At 38.7% G+C, this 13,731-nt stretch overlaps 1 protein-coding gene across 3 annotated transcripts in view; it reads right to left on the bottom strand.

Moving 5' to 3' along the window:
• Nucleotides 1–13,245, bottom strand: part of CEP85L (centrosomal protein 85 like) — a 141,102-nt gene extending 127,857 nt beyond the window's left edge. For all 3 annotated transcript variants that reach the window (XM_069599139.1, XM_069599141.1, XM_069599140.1), the window contains exon 1: nt 12,783–13,245. In XM_069599139.1, the coding sequence (XP_069455240.1) occupies nt 12,783–12,855 (73 nt within the window). In that variant the 5' untranslated portion in view covers nt 12,856–13,245. The remainder of the gene's footprint in view (nt 1–12,782) is intronic.
• Nucleotides 13,246–13,731: the final 486 nt, after the last annotated feature.

The following is a 13,731-nucleotide window of genomic DNA, read 5'->3' as shown; positions in this document are numbered from 1 at the left end:
TCTGGGGTTGCACAGAGTCGGACACGACTGAAGTGACTTAGCCGCAGCAGCAGCAGTGCAAGTATCTGTCCTCCGCCTAGACTGTAGTAATATTCACTAAGGGCAGGGACCAGTGTTCCAGACTTGACTCAGTGCTGCAGCCAGCATATATACAGCAAAGAGTCAAACAAACAAAAAAATGCACAGAGCAACTGGAAAGAAGTACATCAAAATACTACTTGCAGTTTTTCCTAGATTGTAGGATTATTGGTAATTTGACTTTTATGCTTTGTATTATTACTTTAATAGTCAGAAAAATAGGGGTTTTTTTAATGCTTAACCCCCACCAACAACAAACCAAATAATTTAGTTATTATCAGCGATTCTATACCTGTGCTAAGTAACTATTAATGAAAGCCTTTGGAGATAAGTTTTCCTGGAAAGGGTAGCCAACTTATATGGCCTATTTTGGAACAAAATGGGTACATTCTAACATGTAAATCAAAGTACCATAACTTTTAAAATTTTTTTCAAAAAGTCAAAATTACATATTAATGTTCATAAACTGAATTAAATTTCTACATTTAAAAGGAAAAAAAATTCTTCAAATTCAAAATAAAGAATTTAGAACAGATTGGTTCTTTGTTTTGGTTGATAGCTACAAGTCTGTATCGATAATACCACAATTAATTTCGTCCAGTACGAGAAACAAATCACGAAGCTTTTTAAAGCTGTAGGAGAGTCTACCAGGAAAACAAAGTAATTCAAACATTTTGACAACAGACTGGTGCACTTTTCATAGGAAGGTATCCTCATCAAAAGAACTTTAGAAAAAGAAAGCATAAGTCCAATCACATCAGACAAATCATTTGATCAGTCAGTGCGAAAACATGTCCTACTCAGAACAGCATCTTATTCCTTTAAACCAGTAAGACATTTTAATTTACTTATGATAGTATCACAGTGCTCTTATTTTTGCTAAACTTTTCCTTTTAAAGGAACAAGAGATTCATTCAGATTTCCCAAAATGGCAGAAGTATCATGAAATGACCGAATTATCTATAGAAATTGATTTCCTCCAGGCTGCACTCACATTTGTCTTCTTCTTTAAATATAACCACAGTTTTTTTTAAAGGACACGGTATTTTATATGCCTAGAACACTGGAGATAATTAACAAAATGTCATGATTAAAATAACATTCTAAGCTTTAATTCAGATTGAATGAATTCAACTTGAGAAGAATGACATGCTGTATCTCTAGTCAACATAATCCAGAATCACAAAGCAGTCAGAACTAGACATGACATGAATACACTTACCAAGTGATATGAGGAAAATTTTTTCACCCAATTGTTACAAGACTACACTACTAAAATGGGAGCTACTCAATTTCTAGATATGGGCACTTTAAAAATAACTTAAAATAAGGCTCAGTGATCTCTGAAATAAAATATTACCTAGGTCCTATCATATTACAGTAACTGAATGACTATGTAGAATCTGCTCTCCCTGGAGAAAAGAGCATTTCTATAAGAACAGCAAAAATTCCCAAGACACCATGCACTGGGACTTCTCTTTGGAAGACAATATGTAACATTTTTTAACACCAATTTCGATTATTTTAAATAGAATACTAAATGCATTAAATATTAAATGTCCAGTATTTAAATACTAAATAGAACACTAAATATTAACTTATTTAATAACTATTAATATTTCTCACACTGGAAAAAACAGGAAGATGAACATCAAATGAATAAGTTATCTATTATATTTTATATTCTTTCTGAAGCTTCTTTTTTAAATTGGAAGCAAAAATTCATACAATATCAAGTCTTCCATAATATGCTAACATAACTGTAACTGCATTTAGAAGAACTAACCTTACTGAATTTTAAAAATAACACTAAGCCAAAAAAAAAATTGACAAAGCAGATTTATAGTTTTAAATAAAAAGCTGAATATATAATACAAATCATGAATATAAAGTACAGTGTTTTTCTTAAATGCAGGTTATCACCCATTCAGTGCACTGAGACCAACCCTTTTTAATAAAACAGAACAAAATGGAAAATATCAAAGCATATTTACCCTTATTTGACACAAGATAAACAAATCTCATGATATAACATCTCTGAAACGTTAACAAGTACAAAGTACTTCTGCACAAAGTTCAGAACAGCAGCCTTCAACTGCCCCATTCTATTATCAGTAGAAACCAAGTTAAAAAGAAATAAACCCAGGGAACACAACCAAAAACCTTCTTTTCCTTATCTCATATGTCTAATCAGTTTCTGAAACTCTTCAGTCCATTTTAGACGTATTCACTGAATTAGACCTCTCCTCTCCATCCCACTGTCACAGATTATGGCTTGTGGCTCAGCTGCTGCACAGACCTCCTGCTGGGGCGGCTGCCCAAGCCAGCCTCTACCCTACTATCAGAAAATACACTTACATCATTCTTTTGCTTACAAAGGTCTGTGGGTTCCTTACTACATATTAAATAAAACTCGAACTCCTTAACTTTGGCAAAGTTCTTCACCAACTGGCAACCTCATTTTCTAATACTTTACAACTCCTACCTCCCCGGCTCCAGCTCCCAACACTCTGTAGCCGCACATACCTAACCACCGCCTCCAAAGAGATCAGGTCCTTTCTGACTCCAAGCTACTTCTCCTCTCTCTCTTCTTTAAGAGTCTCGATTCAGAATTAACTTGCTCTAAATGTCTTCTCTGATTCTTCCAGGGAGTATTAAAATAACTACTACTTTGTACTCTCCCAATGTATCATTTAAAATACCATAACAACATTTACTAATCTATATTAACTCATATTTATATGACTTTCTTCTTCCTCACCAAATAGGAACAGTGAAAGGCAACTTTTTTTAGGCTCTAGAACAGAGCTGCACATTTAAGACAGGGTCTCAATAAATGGAGTGTTATAACCACTGGGTAACCAATAAATGTTCCTAGTATAAAATAAAATTTTGGAAGGTTTATAATTAGATCTTAAAAATATTCTTTTAGAAGGATTAAAACAGGGTTGGGGGGTGGGTTGGTTGTCTATTTTAAAATCCAGGAAATTTTAAGCTATCCCTTGAGACAGCGTGCATTTAAAGCATCTATTTAAAGATCAGTAAATATTTTCCAAGGCAGCTAAAAAAAAAAATTTTTTTTAACTAATAATTAAAAGTGATTTGAGGGGCTGTTGGCCAAAATTCCTAAAAAATAGGAGAAAACAGTCTTCAATAAGCATCAAAGGCACTAAAAAAAGTCACCAAAAAATTAAATAGAAGATTAAAACACAGAAAAATATCCACATTAATAGTAATCAGGAAAACAGAAGCAGAAAATCTTGCACCCCACTGGAGAATACCTAGGTAAAGTGAAAAACCTAATGTCACAGAGGTATCTGTTACTCATCCCGCTCCTCTACTTCAATTCAGTACTGTTTATCTCTAGGGCAAGTGACTCCAATTACCTTAATTTTTCTTTAACTATAGAATAGTATAGCATAGTGGGAAAAAATGTGGACTATGAAACTAGATTGCCTGGGTTCAGGTTCTGTACCACTCTTAGAAGCAGTGACATCTTGAGTAAGTCAGTTAGCCAATCTGTGCCTCCATTCCTTCATATGTAAAAAGAGGGGAAAAAATTATAGTATCTATCTTTTAGAGCTATTGTGATAACTGAGTTAATATGCAAAGATATTTTTCAAAGGGCTAAACATAAAAACAGACACATAGATCCATGGAAAAGAATAAAGGGCCCAGGAATATTCTCTTCAATAAATGGTATTGAGAAAACTGGACAACCACATGCAAAAGAATGAAACTAGACTTTATCTAACACCACACATAAAAATCAACTCATTGGGTTAAAAAATGTAAGACTTGAAACCATAAAAGTCCTAGAAGAAAACACATGGGGTGAGCTCCTTGACATCAGAATTGGCAATGATTTTTTTTGGATTTTACATCAAAAACAAAGGCAACAAAAAGCAAAAATAAGAAGTATACTACATCAAACTAAAACACTTCTGCACAGCAAAGGAAATTATCAACAAAATGAAAAGGCAATCTGTTGAATGGGAGAAAATATTTGCAAGCCATCTATCTGATAAGGGGTTAATATCCAAAACAGAGAACTAACTCACACAACTCAACAGGAAAAATAATAATAATAATGATTTGATTAAAAATGGGGAAAGGAACTAAATAAATATTTCTCTAAAGAAGACATACAAGTGGTAACAGCTACGTGAAAAGGTGATTCAGATCACTAGGTACCAGGGAAATGCAATTCAGAACCACTATGAGATCTTCATTCCTATTAGAATGGCTATTATCAAAAACATAATAACCAGTGTTTGCAAAAATGAAGAGAACAGAGAAACCTTGTACACTATTGGTGGGCATGTAAACTGGTACAGACACCATAGGACAGTATGGAAGCTCCCCACAGTGAAACTAAAAATACAACTATCATATGATCCAGCAACCCATACTTCTGGGTATAGATCCAAAGAAAACAAAATCACTGTCCCAAAGAGATATTAATATCTACATCCCGCACCGCACCCCCACCGTGTTCACTGCTGTATTATTTACAATAGCCAGAACACAGAAACTACTAAAGGGCCCATCAACAGATGAATGACTAAAGAAACTGTGTTTGTACAGAATGGAATATTATTTGGCCACAAAAGAAGAAAATCCTGCCATTTGTTGCAAGGTGAATGGACCTTGAGAACATCACACTAAGTCAAATACCCAGAGACAAATGCTGTATAATCTCATTTAGACTCAGAATCAAAACAAAACTCATAGACACTGCAACACACTGGTGGCTTCCAGGAGCAGGGAGTGGGAGGGTGGGAAAAAAGGATGAAGGTGGTAAAAAAGCAGAAACTTCCAGGTATAAGATAAACAAGTTTGGGGATATAATGTACAGCATTGTAACTATAGTTAACAATACTATACTGTATATTTGAAAGTTACTAAGAGAGTAAATCTTAAAAGTTCTCATCACAAGGGAAAAAAACTATTAATATGTATGGTGATGGATGTTAACTAAGCTTATTACAGTAATAATTTTGAAATATATATTTCAAAAATATATTTCAAATCACTATATTGTATACCTTAAATTAATACAATGTTACATATCAATTACATCTCAATCAAACTGGGGGAAAAAATCCACCTCAATCTAAGTTAATTGGCTTTCTTGCATTTAAGGATTTCATTAAATTGAAGTTTAAGTAATTAGCAGCTAGTATTCTTTGCATTCTAAATATAAAAATGATATCTGGAAGTTATTAACTATTATTAAAACTACTATTATTAGTATTAGTATTAAAATTATTAATAAAACTAATTTTTAAAAACATTACCACCAAAGTTATAACACTATATATTCTTCAAATGTGGTTCTAAATTTTCTTATTTGCAATTTGAGTATAACAAGGAAGAGCTTTAAACTAGGTTGGTTCCAGCTGAGGTTAAAATTAACTCAATAAGGCCAAGATCAGATGAATAAATAAGTGGTTCACCTTTCACGTAACAAGTGTGAATCCAAACCAGTAATATTCTCATCATATAAGACAAGGAACTCAGGAGGGTTAAGGTAGCAACCAATATAGGTAAGACTATCTCTTTCTATGAAAAAAATTTTATGTGCTTGTTGATTTCATATGTGGAGAGGCCACAGATATCCTATCTCATATTCTGGTTACATGAAATGCTGTATTCAAAATGGTATTTTTGGAGCTATTTGGAATGAAAGCCACATAACTAATTTAGTCTCTTAAAAAGCTTTTGTTTCTATCTATAACCTGGGAAAAATAGGTATGATTAAAAACTAGTAAGAGGTTTTTTTTTAATAAAACCTCTATAAACAGGAGGGAGTATAACAAGTGGTATTCCAGAGAGGTTTACCTCTGTCTTTGAATGCAACTGTTTCATAATATCAATTAATAGAGAAAATATTCTACATGGTAGCAAATTAAGTCCAAACTTTAGCAGAATCATCAGCACCCAGGAAGAAATAAAAGTCCCAATAAAAATAAGCACTGCAAAGTAAAGTTGCCAGACCTAATGAAAATTCATGTAGCCATTGGTCTCCAATGAAAGCAGAGTAAGCTCATTTCTCAATCAGCCTTTAATTTTCCAATACTTAAGAGCCACAACCAAAACAGAACTTCAGTTTCAAAACACTCCAAAATAAAGTTTTGAGAAAATGTATAAAATAACACCCCCAAATTAAAAAACTTCATCTCCAGTCAAACTTCTCAGTACATTATTCTTAAAATGAGATAGGATGTTCAGAATTAATGAAAAAGCTTCAGAAAAGCTTCAGTAATGTCATGATAAAGCAATGTACATTGACTGTGATCAATAAACACACAATCTCTGCCTCTACATGACAATAAAACCACCTCATAGAAAACTTTAAGCTTTACATGATATGCAGTCCATGTAGTCTATGAGGTGGTTTTTCATCCCATTCTTTTAGAAGGTTAGTTAAAAACTAGAGTTCACTTCAGAATTCTGAACTTTAGTACTGAAACAGCATCAATAAAGCAATGAAGACATCTACTATATAAAGAGGGCATAAAACAAAGTTCCTGATCTTAAATCTACTCTCTTTAAAGTAATTTAAAATCTCTTTAAAGTAATTTAAAACTTTACCCAGTCAAGATTCAGCCAACTGTTCAGTGTAAGGAGCCCCAGGGGAGACTACCTCTGGTTTCAAAACTGAATGTCCCAGGCAAACTCAAACAGTTGGTCACCCTAGCTTGATTAAGTGGTAAGGGCAAAGAAAGCCACCCAAACACTTACTAAGCACTTCTGTACCAATCCTATAAATCCGATAAAATAGGCTGATTGGATTAGAGGATCTTTAATCCCTACTAGTCTAAAAATTTTAAAGCTCTCACTGAAGGAGGCAGTGGCACTGATCTCTCTCTCTCTCTGTCCCATCTTACTTGGCCTCTTGGAAGCATGTGACTCTGACTCTTCAGAAGCTTAACTTCTGACTCTTGACTCCTTCCTTCAGTCTCCTCTCCTCTGGAACATCACACTCTCCCAGCTTTACTCCTGCCTCACTGGTGGCTGCGCCTTCACGGTCTCTCTGTGGCTGGATCTTCTTCCTCTATCCGACTAGAAAACGTTAACCTCTGCTGTCTTCTGGATACTCTAAGTGATCGTGTTTAAACACCATGTTCAAACTCTCTACCTCCAGCTCTCCCAGCTCCCCACTGAGATCCAGACTTTACGCCCAACATCTCACCTGAACCTCTAAAACACATCTCAAACTCATCCAGGAGTCTAAAACAGAACTCTTAATTCCACTTACTTCCTCACCTTACGAAATGACACTACCGTCCATTACAATTACTGAAGCCATCACTAAGACTTCATCTTTGATTCCTCTTTTCTTCATTTGCCACCTCATAACCATCAGTAAGTCCTGTTGGCTCTATTTTTCAAGTATATTCCAGACTCATTCTGTTCTCTCCTGTCTACTCTTACCACTCTAATCCAAACCACCATCTTTCACCCAATCACTGCCATGACCTATCGGCCAGTTGCTACTACCGATCTTTTCCCCACCCCACCACAATCTCCTCCTCCTACCAACACCTAACGTCTGCTTCATCTCCCGAGCACGAGGTCTGCCCTGCAGCAGCACTCAACTCACTCAGTGAAAAAACGAACAGCCATTTCCCTGACCACCCACAACTGCCTTCCCCTCACACAGAACAGAACCTAAAATTCTCACACATTCTTACAAGACTCCCTCACCTCATATCCCCGGTCACTGCGCTCCAGACTCACTGATATTCTTCAAATTCCCCAAATTCATTTCTACCCTGGAGCTGTTTGTTTACCCTCTGCCTGAACACTCCTGCCCTCATGCCTGGCTCCTTCTCATCACTCGGGTCTCAAAGCAACGTTACCTCCTCAGAGAGGCCTTGTCTCCCCAGATCCACCCATCCGATATCATCTCACTCAGCTCTCTTTTCTTCACAGTACTTAACATTAGCTAAATCATCGTGTTGTTGGTTTACTTACAAACCGTTTCCTCCCTACTAGCGTGTGAGTTCCCTTGGAGCCGGGAACTTTCTTGTTCAATGTTGTACTCCCAGAGGCCAGTACAATGCCCACCACACAATACATACTGAAAGAATGACTCACATTTACCAAGTAGTTAAGTATGTGCCAAGCACTATGCTAGGTAACAATGAATTTTTTTTAATTAAAGAAAAATAGAAAATGCAAGTAAAATATTAGTATGAAGAGCAATTTGATGTTATTTTATGTTGATCATTCCCATTCTTAAAACGACCATATACAATAAATCCCACTCTGTAGAATATTATTTTGCCAATGTAAATATATATATACCCTTAAAGTAATAATAAGAATTAGCATCTCATTATAGCTTAGCAGCAGCATAGCTTTAGAAGTTATCTAAATGATTGCATTATTCACTTTTAATACACAATTTGAGAGAACTAATTAAGATAAAACGCAGTAAAATCTGAGAGCCTTCATTTCATCTTCTCAGAGTACACACAGACACATCTGATCCAGTCAGGAAACTCGAGACTGTAAAATACCTTCTGTTCTCAACATACAGAAACATTCACAACAGAGGCTGTCAACTCACCATTTATTGCCTGGCCTCAGATTAGTTTACCACCTTCATCAAGCCAAGAAGCTATCAGTAATAATCAGGTTCATTTCACAAAAGTCATTACTAAAGCTGAGATTAACCACTCATCCCTGAAAGCCTATTATAAAAGAACATGCTCAACTGAGTTTAGGCAGAAGAGTTATGTTTCATTGGTATCATTGTACTTTTGGGTTCATTTAATTCAAAACCACAGAAAGACTTAGTATTTGACATAATCATACCAGTTATTACCACCATCATTATGACATCACTAAATAAATACCTTATAGCCAGGCATCAACCAGGGAAAGGCAGTAAGGCACTAAGGCTTGAGGCACTTATTGTGTAAGTATTTTCTATAACGTTTTAATTTTAGCATACTTTAAAACTGTCATATCCTACCTCCAAATGTTTTAAGGATTAAATATATTAATATTTTGAAAGTATGATTTATAAAAAGCAACAAATTCAATATAACTAAGTGCAAGTACTCAAAATATCACCATATCATACTAGATGCTTAAAACCTAAGGGAAATACATCCAGCTTATATCTAACTTTGAAACTATTATACATTCTGAATAATGGAGTATTCTCAAATAGACTCAACCAAATCATAAAAAACATAACACATGTTCTACTTAAAATTAAGTTTTCTATGTATTCAAAATGGATAACCCTAAAGGACCTATTGTATAGCTAATGGAACTCTACTCAGTGTTATGTGACAGTCTGGACGGGAGGGGGGTTTAGGGAAGAATGGATACATGTATATGTATGGCTGAATCCCTTTGCTGTTTACCTGAAACTATCACAACATTGTTAATCAGCTATATCCTAATACAAAAAAAAAAAAAGTTGAAAGTCTGAAAAAAAATAAAATAAAAGCAGGCAAAGGAAAATAAAATAAAATTAGCTTTCTAACCACACTTGCCAATCAAAAAAAGGGGGAGGGGCACTTTTGCTTGATCTTTGCATGGGAATGTAAGAAAATACTCATTTTATCTTTATTTGTAACAGTTATCTTTGTAAAGCTGAAAAACTGTGGATAAAGCCAAAGCAAAATTAAGTCCTACAGCAAAGGTTCAAAGTTTAGTACTTTCCATACCCACTAATTATTCCTACTTGTTTTAATTGCCATTACCTTAAAAAAATAGTTTCCTCCAATTTTTTAGAACTGGTTCTATATTATCTTTGGTTTTCTCTTTAGTCTAGTTGTCTGTTGTTTAGTTGCTGTGTCCAGCTCTTTGCAAATCCACGGACTGTAGCCATCAGGCTCCTCTACCCATGGGATTTCCGAGGCAATAATACTAGAGTGGGTTGCCATTTCTTTCTCCAGGGGATCTTCTGGACCCAGGAATTGAACCTGTGTCTCTTGCTCTAGCAGGCAGATTGGTCTAGAATCATAACTGTATAAACGAACTAGTTTTTGGACATCTAGGATTAACCCACATATTGAGACAAACTCATTTAAATACTAGGAATTATTTATGTATCCCTGTCCTAACACTGGCCCTTAAAACCAAAATGATTGCTAATAAATTCAATCAGAAGACTGGTTCCTTCTGCTTTCAGAAGAGCTCTAAAATCACTGAAGGCAGTCAAAAGGTAATATTGGGCAGTGTTTCAAATATACAAATTTTCTTTAAATTCTAAGAAAAAAAAATGCCTACATGAACCAACTCAGAGGTCATTAAATGAACCACCTGTTCATTTGCTAAAGAAACCACACTTAGGTTTTACAAATGAGGTACAAATTAAGCTACAAAAATAATTTTAAAGGTTTGCTTTACTTAAGAGAATAAACACAAATAATTACATTACTATTCTGTAAAAGTAATCTATTCTTAGCATACAGCTGAAGAAAAATTGTATTGGAAAGACCTGTCCTGACTTAACAAAGATTTATTATTGTCAAAGGTTAGATAAAATAAATGTGTTGTAAAGATATACTGTCTGAATTTACTAAATTTGGATAGTATTTATAAAGCATCTTCTTCCACTATATTCTTTGCCACAGCAAAGGTTTAGAGGCTGCAATATAACCTCCAAGTCCTTTCTTCAGTTAATTAACAATTTCTAAGCACTATGATATTTTCTTCTCCATAAAAAACGATGGAATAAACGGATACAATGCTTGGATGATATTATGCCTTCAAACATGTTATTATAACAATAATATTATAAAAATATTATAAAAATAAACTTTTAGAGGTTAGTTTGCAAAGACATTACAGATGGCTTCTGACGTGTACAGATAAATTGAAACCACTCCTTTCAGCCTCTGGGGATAATGAAGTGCCTTCTCACTGACTGAAGTTACTGTGATTGCAGAATCTGTAAATACTCAATGAGTATCAGAAACCTCTCAACTCCTGTCTCCTCCTCTTAGGATAAATGGTATACATTATAGAGAAAATAACTTCCTACTTTTTTTTTTTTTACTAAACTCATGCCTACATTAAATTCTCTTATTTCTAAAAGCACTGCAGGACCAAATTTAAGAGAACAATTTCAAATCTAACTCTGAATTTGAAAGTTTATCTATGTCTAGATCTAATGGTACATTATGCCACTACAGTTAAAAGTGTATTATTATATGCTTGAAATGTGTTAAGAGGGTAAATCTTAAAGTTTTCTCACCAAACACATGACACACACAAAAAACTGTAACTATGAGGTGATGGTTAGGTCAACTAGTTGGCTGTGCAGATCATTTCACAATGTGTATATACACATGTTCATATCAAAACCAATTGCACATATTAAGTACATTACCATTTCTAAATGTCAATTACACCCTGAGAAAATAAACCTGAGAAAACTGTCTTCAAAAAAAAAGTCACTAATTTCTAAAGTATCACAGAACTGCATTATTTGAAATTTTAATAGAAATCTGAGTTTGTGTCTGATATTTTTTAAACAGCAAAAATACTACCAACAGAAAACCACTTCCAAATATTTTTTTGTTTTGTTTGCAAATCGCCTTGAAAGTGTATACTAAAATGACAGCTACACAAGTAGAGCGCAAACATTTTGTGTAACAAGGCTCCCTAACAGGGGAGTCCTAGAAGCACCTGCAGCTGCAGCACAATTTTTGTGAACGTACATATGGCGGCTTTTTCTGGATAAATGATCCATATAACTTGCAGCTTCTAGGGCACAGGGAGGGGAGGTGGGTGGTTCAAAATACAATTAAGATTAAATTAAAGCGCCTGAAAAAAAAAAAAAACAGCCAACGTCATGTAACTTGTCAATGTCAGATAACCAAGTCTTATTTTTTACATTCCTAATCAGGGGACGATTTATTCTAATTTGGTGGCTCCTACACAACTTTCAAGTGATGCAGGCATGAAACGGTTATGCATTACAAAACAGTTCCCTTCACACACCCAACGCGGCAAACCCCAAATTTTCCCCGAAAAGGGTTAGCAGGCACAGGCAAACGAATTAACACCCCCTCTTGCTTAAAGATCGATTGGCTTTGGCTGGACGTGTCCTCCAGAGAGAATTGCTGGGCGGTGACCAGGTTTCAGTGAGGAGATGGACCCCTGGGCGGGCACCAGCAGTCCAGATATCTCCAGCAGCCTCCTCCCACCCTCAAACGCGCCCTCCAGTAGGGTCTGCGGGCGCGGCTGCAGCAGATCCCGGCGCCCCTGGAGCGCGCCGCGCCGCCGCCGCTGCAGCACGGTCGCAGCGACCTTCCCGCCCGCATCTCCGGGAGCCCCGTTACCCACGTCCCCACACCCCACCCGAGAAAAAAGGGAGGGGGACGCACAACAAAGCCCAATCCGAGGAGGCCCAAGTGAGCTGTAAGTTGGGGCGCCGGGGCTGAGGCCCGACGAGGAGCGGCCGGGACACGGAGCCGCGCCGGGCCGGCGCGCCGCGATGCAGGACGGATCCGGCCGGGGAGGCGGGCAGCCAGATGTCAGCCCGCCCGGCTGGCTGGGTGTCGGCAGCCGGGAGGAAACCGGGCTGGCGGGAGGGCGGGCGCGCGGCTAGGGGGAAGCCAGGCCGGAGGAGGGAGGGGAGGGGAGCGGCGGCGGCGGCGGGGTCCCCAGGGCGCCGCGGTCGGCCGCGACCCCCACCCCGACCGGCGGCCTGTCCCGTTACTTACCCGCGGGCAAGCTGCGGGCTTCGCCGGGGCTGTCCCGGCCGCCGGCCTCAGGGGCCAGGAAGCGCCCCCACATCGCGGGCGGGAGTGCTGAGTGGGCCGGGGGCGCCCGATTCCCCACGTCCGTCCTCCGCTGCCTTTGCCTTCTGCTTCTTCCGCGGCGGAAACTTGTGCGGAGCCTCAGCTGCGGCGGCACCCGCGAGGCGGGGCGAGCGGGTGGGCTGAGCAACGGCCGCTCAGCGACGGGAAGGGGGCGCAGGGGCCGGATTCGCCGCGGCGGCGGCGGCTGCCATGGTCAGCCCAGCTGTGCTGAGGCCCGGGCCAGGGAAGCGGCGGCTCCGCGGTGACGGCGGCTCGGTCCCCGGCCGAGCCCAGGCTGCGAGGTTCCAGACGAAGTTGCAGCTGCGGCTTCTCTCCACCCCCTCCGCTCCCGGAGCCCGAGCCGGAGCCGGAGCCGGGCAGGGGCGGGGCCTGGAGGGGGCGGGGCTTAGTGCGCTTGCAGAAGGCGTGCGCGGCGCGGGGCGGGGCCTGCGGGCCATTCCAGGTGGGTACCATCAAGCCCCTTTGCTCCGCAGCTTGCGAATAGTAAGTCCGACGTACCTGCGGTATCCCTCTTTTCCCGTCCCAGCGCTCAGTGCGGTGAGGAAAGGGCGAAACTTGGGTCAGGGATTTGTTTTGAGGTTCCCCGCTCCGTTGGTTAATCCGTCAGGCCCTCCGGGGCACCTTTCAGAAAAAGGCATGGAAGACCTGCCTTCACATCCAGACTGCTTGTGATAAAAGAGGGTTGAGGGACTTCGTCTCATTTGGGGTTGAAATTAAAGTTGTCATCATGCATTTTATAAGCATCGTTTATTGATCATTGTGGAGGATAATAAAGAGGTCATTTTCCTCAATTTACAACCGAGGCGGAGAGAGGGTACCAAAATATCTACAACACGGAGACGAGTGCAGA

The sequence above is a fragment of the Ovis canadensis genome, chromosome 8 (genome assembly GCF_042477335.2).
Source record: "Ovis canadensis isolate MfBH-ARS-UI-01 breed Bighorn chromosome 8, ARS-UI_OviCan_v2, whole genome shotgun sequence".
In the NCBI taxonomy this organism is placed as follows: domain Eukaryota; kingdom Metazoa; phylum Chordata; class Mammalia; order Artiodactyla; family Bovidae; genus Ovis; species Ovis canadensis.
Note: the sequence above shows the minus strand (reverse complement) of the source record. Positions and strands in the feature narration are given on the sequence as shown.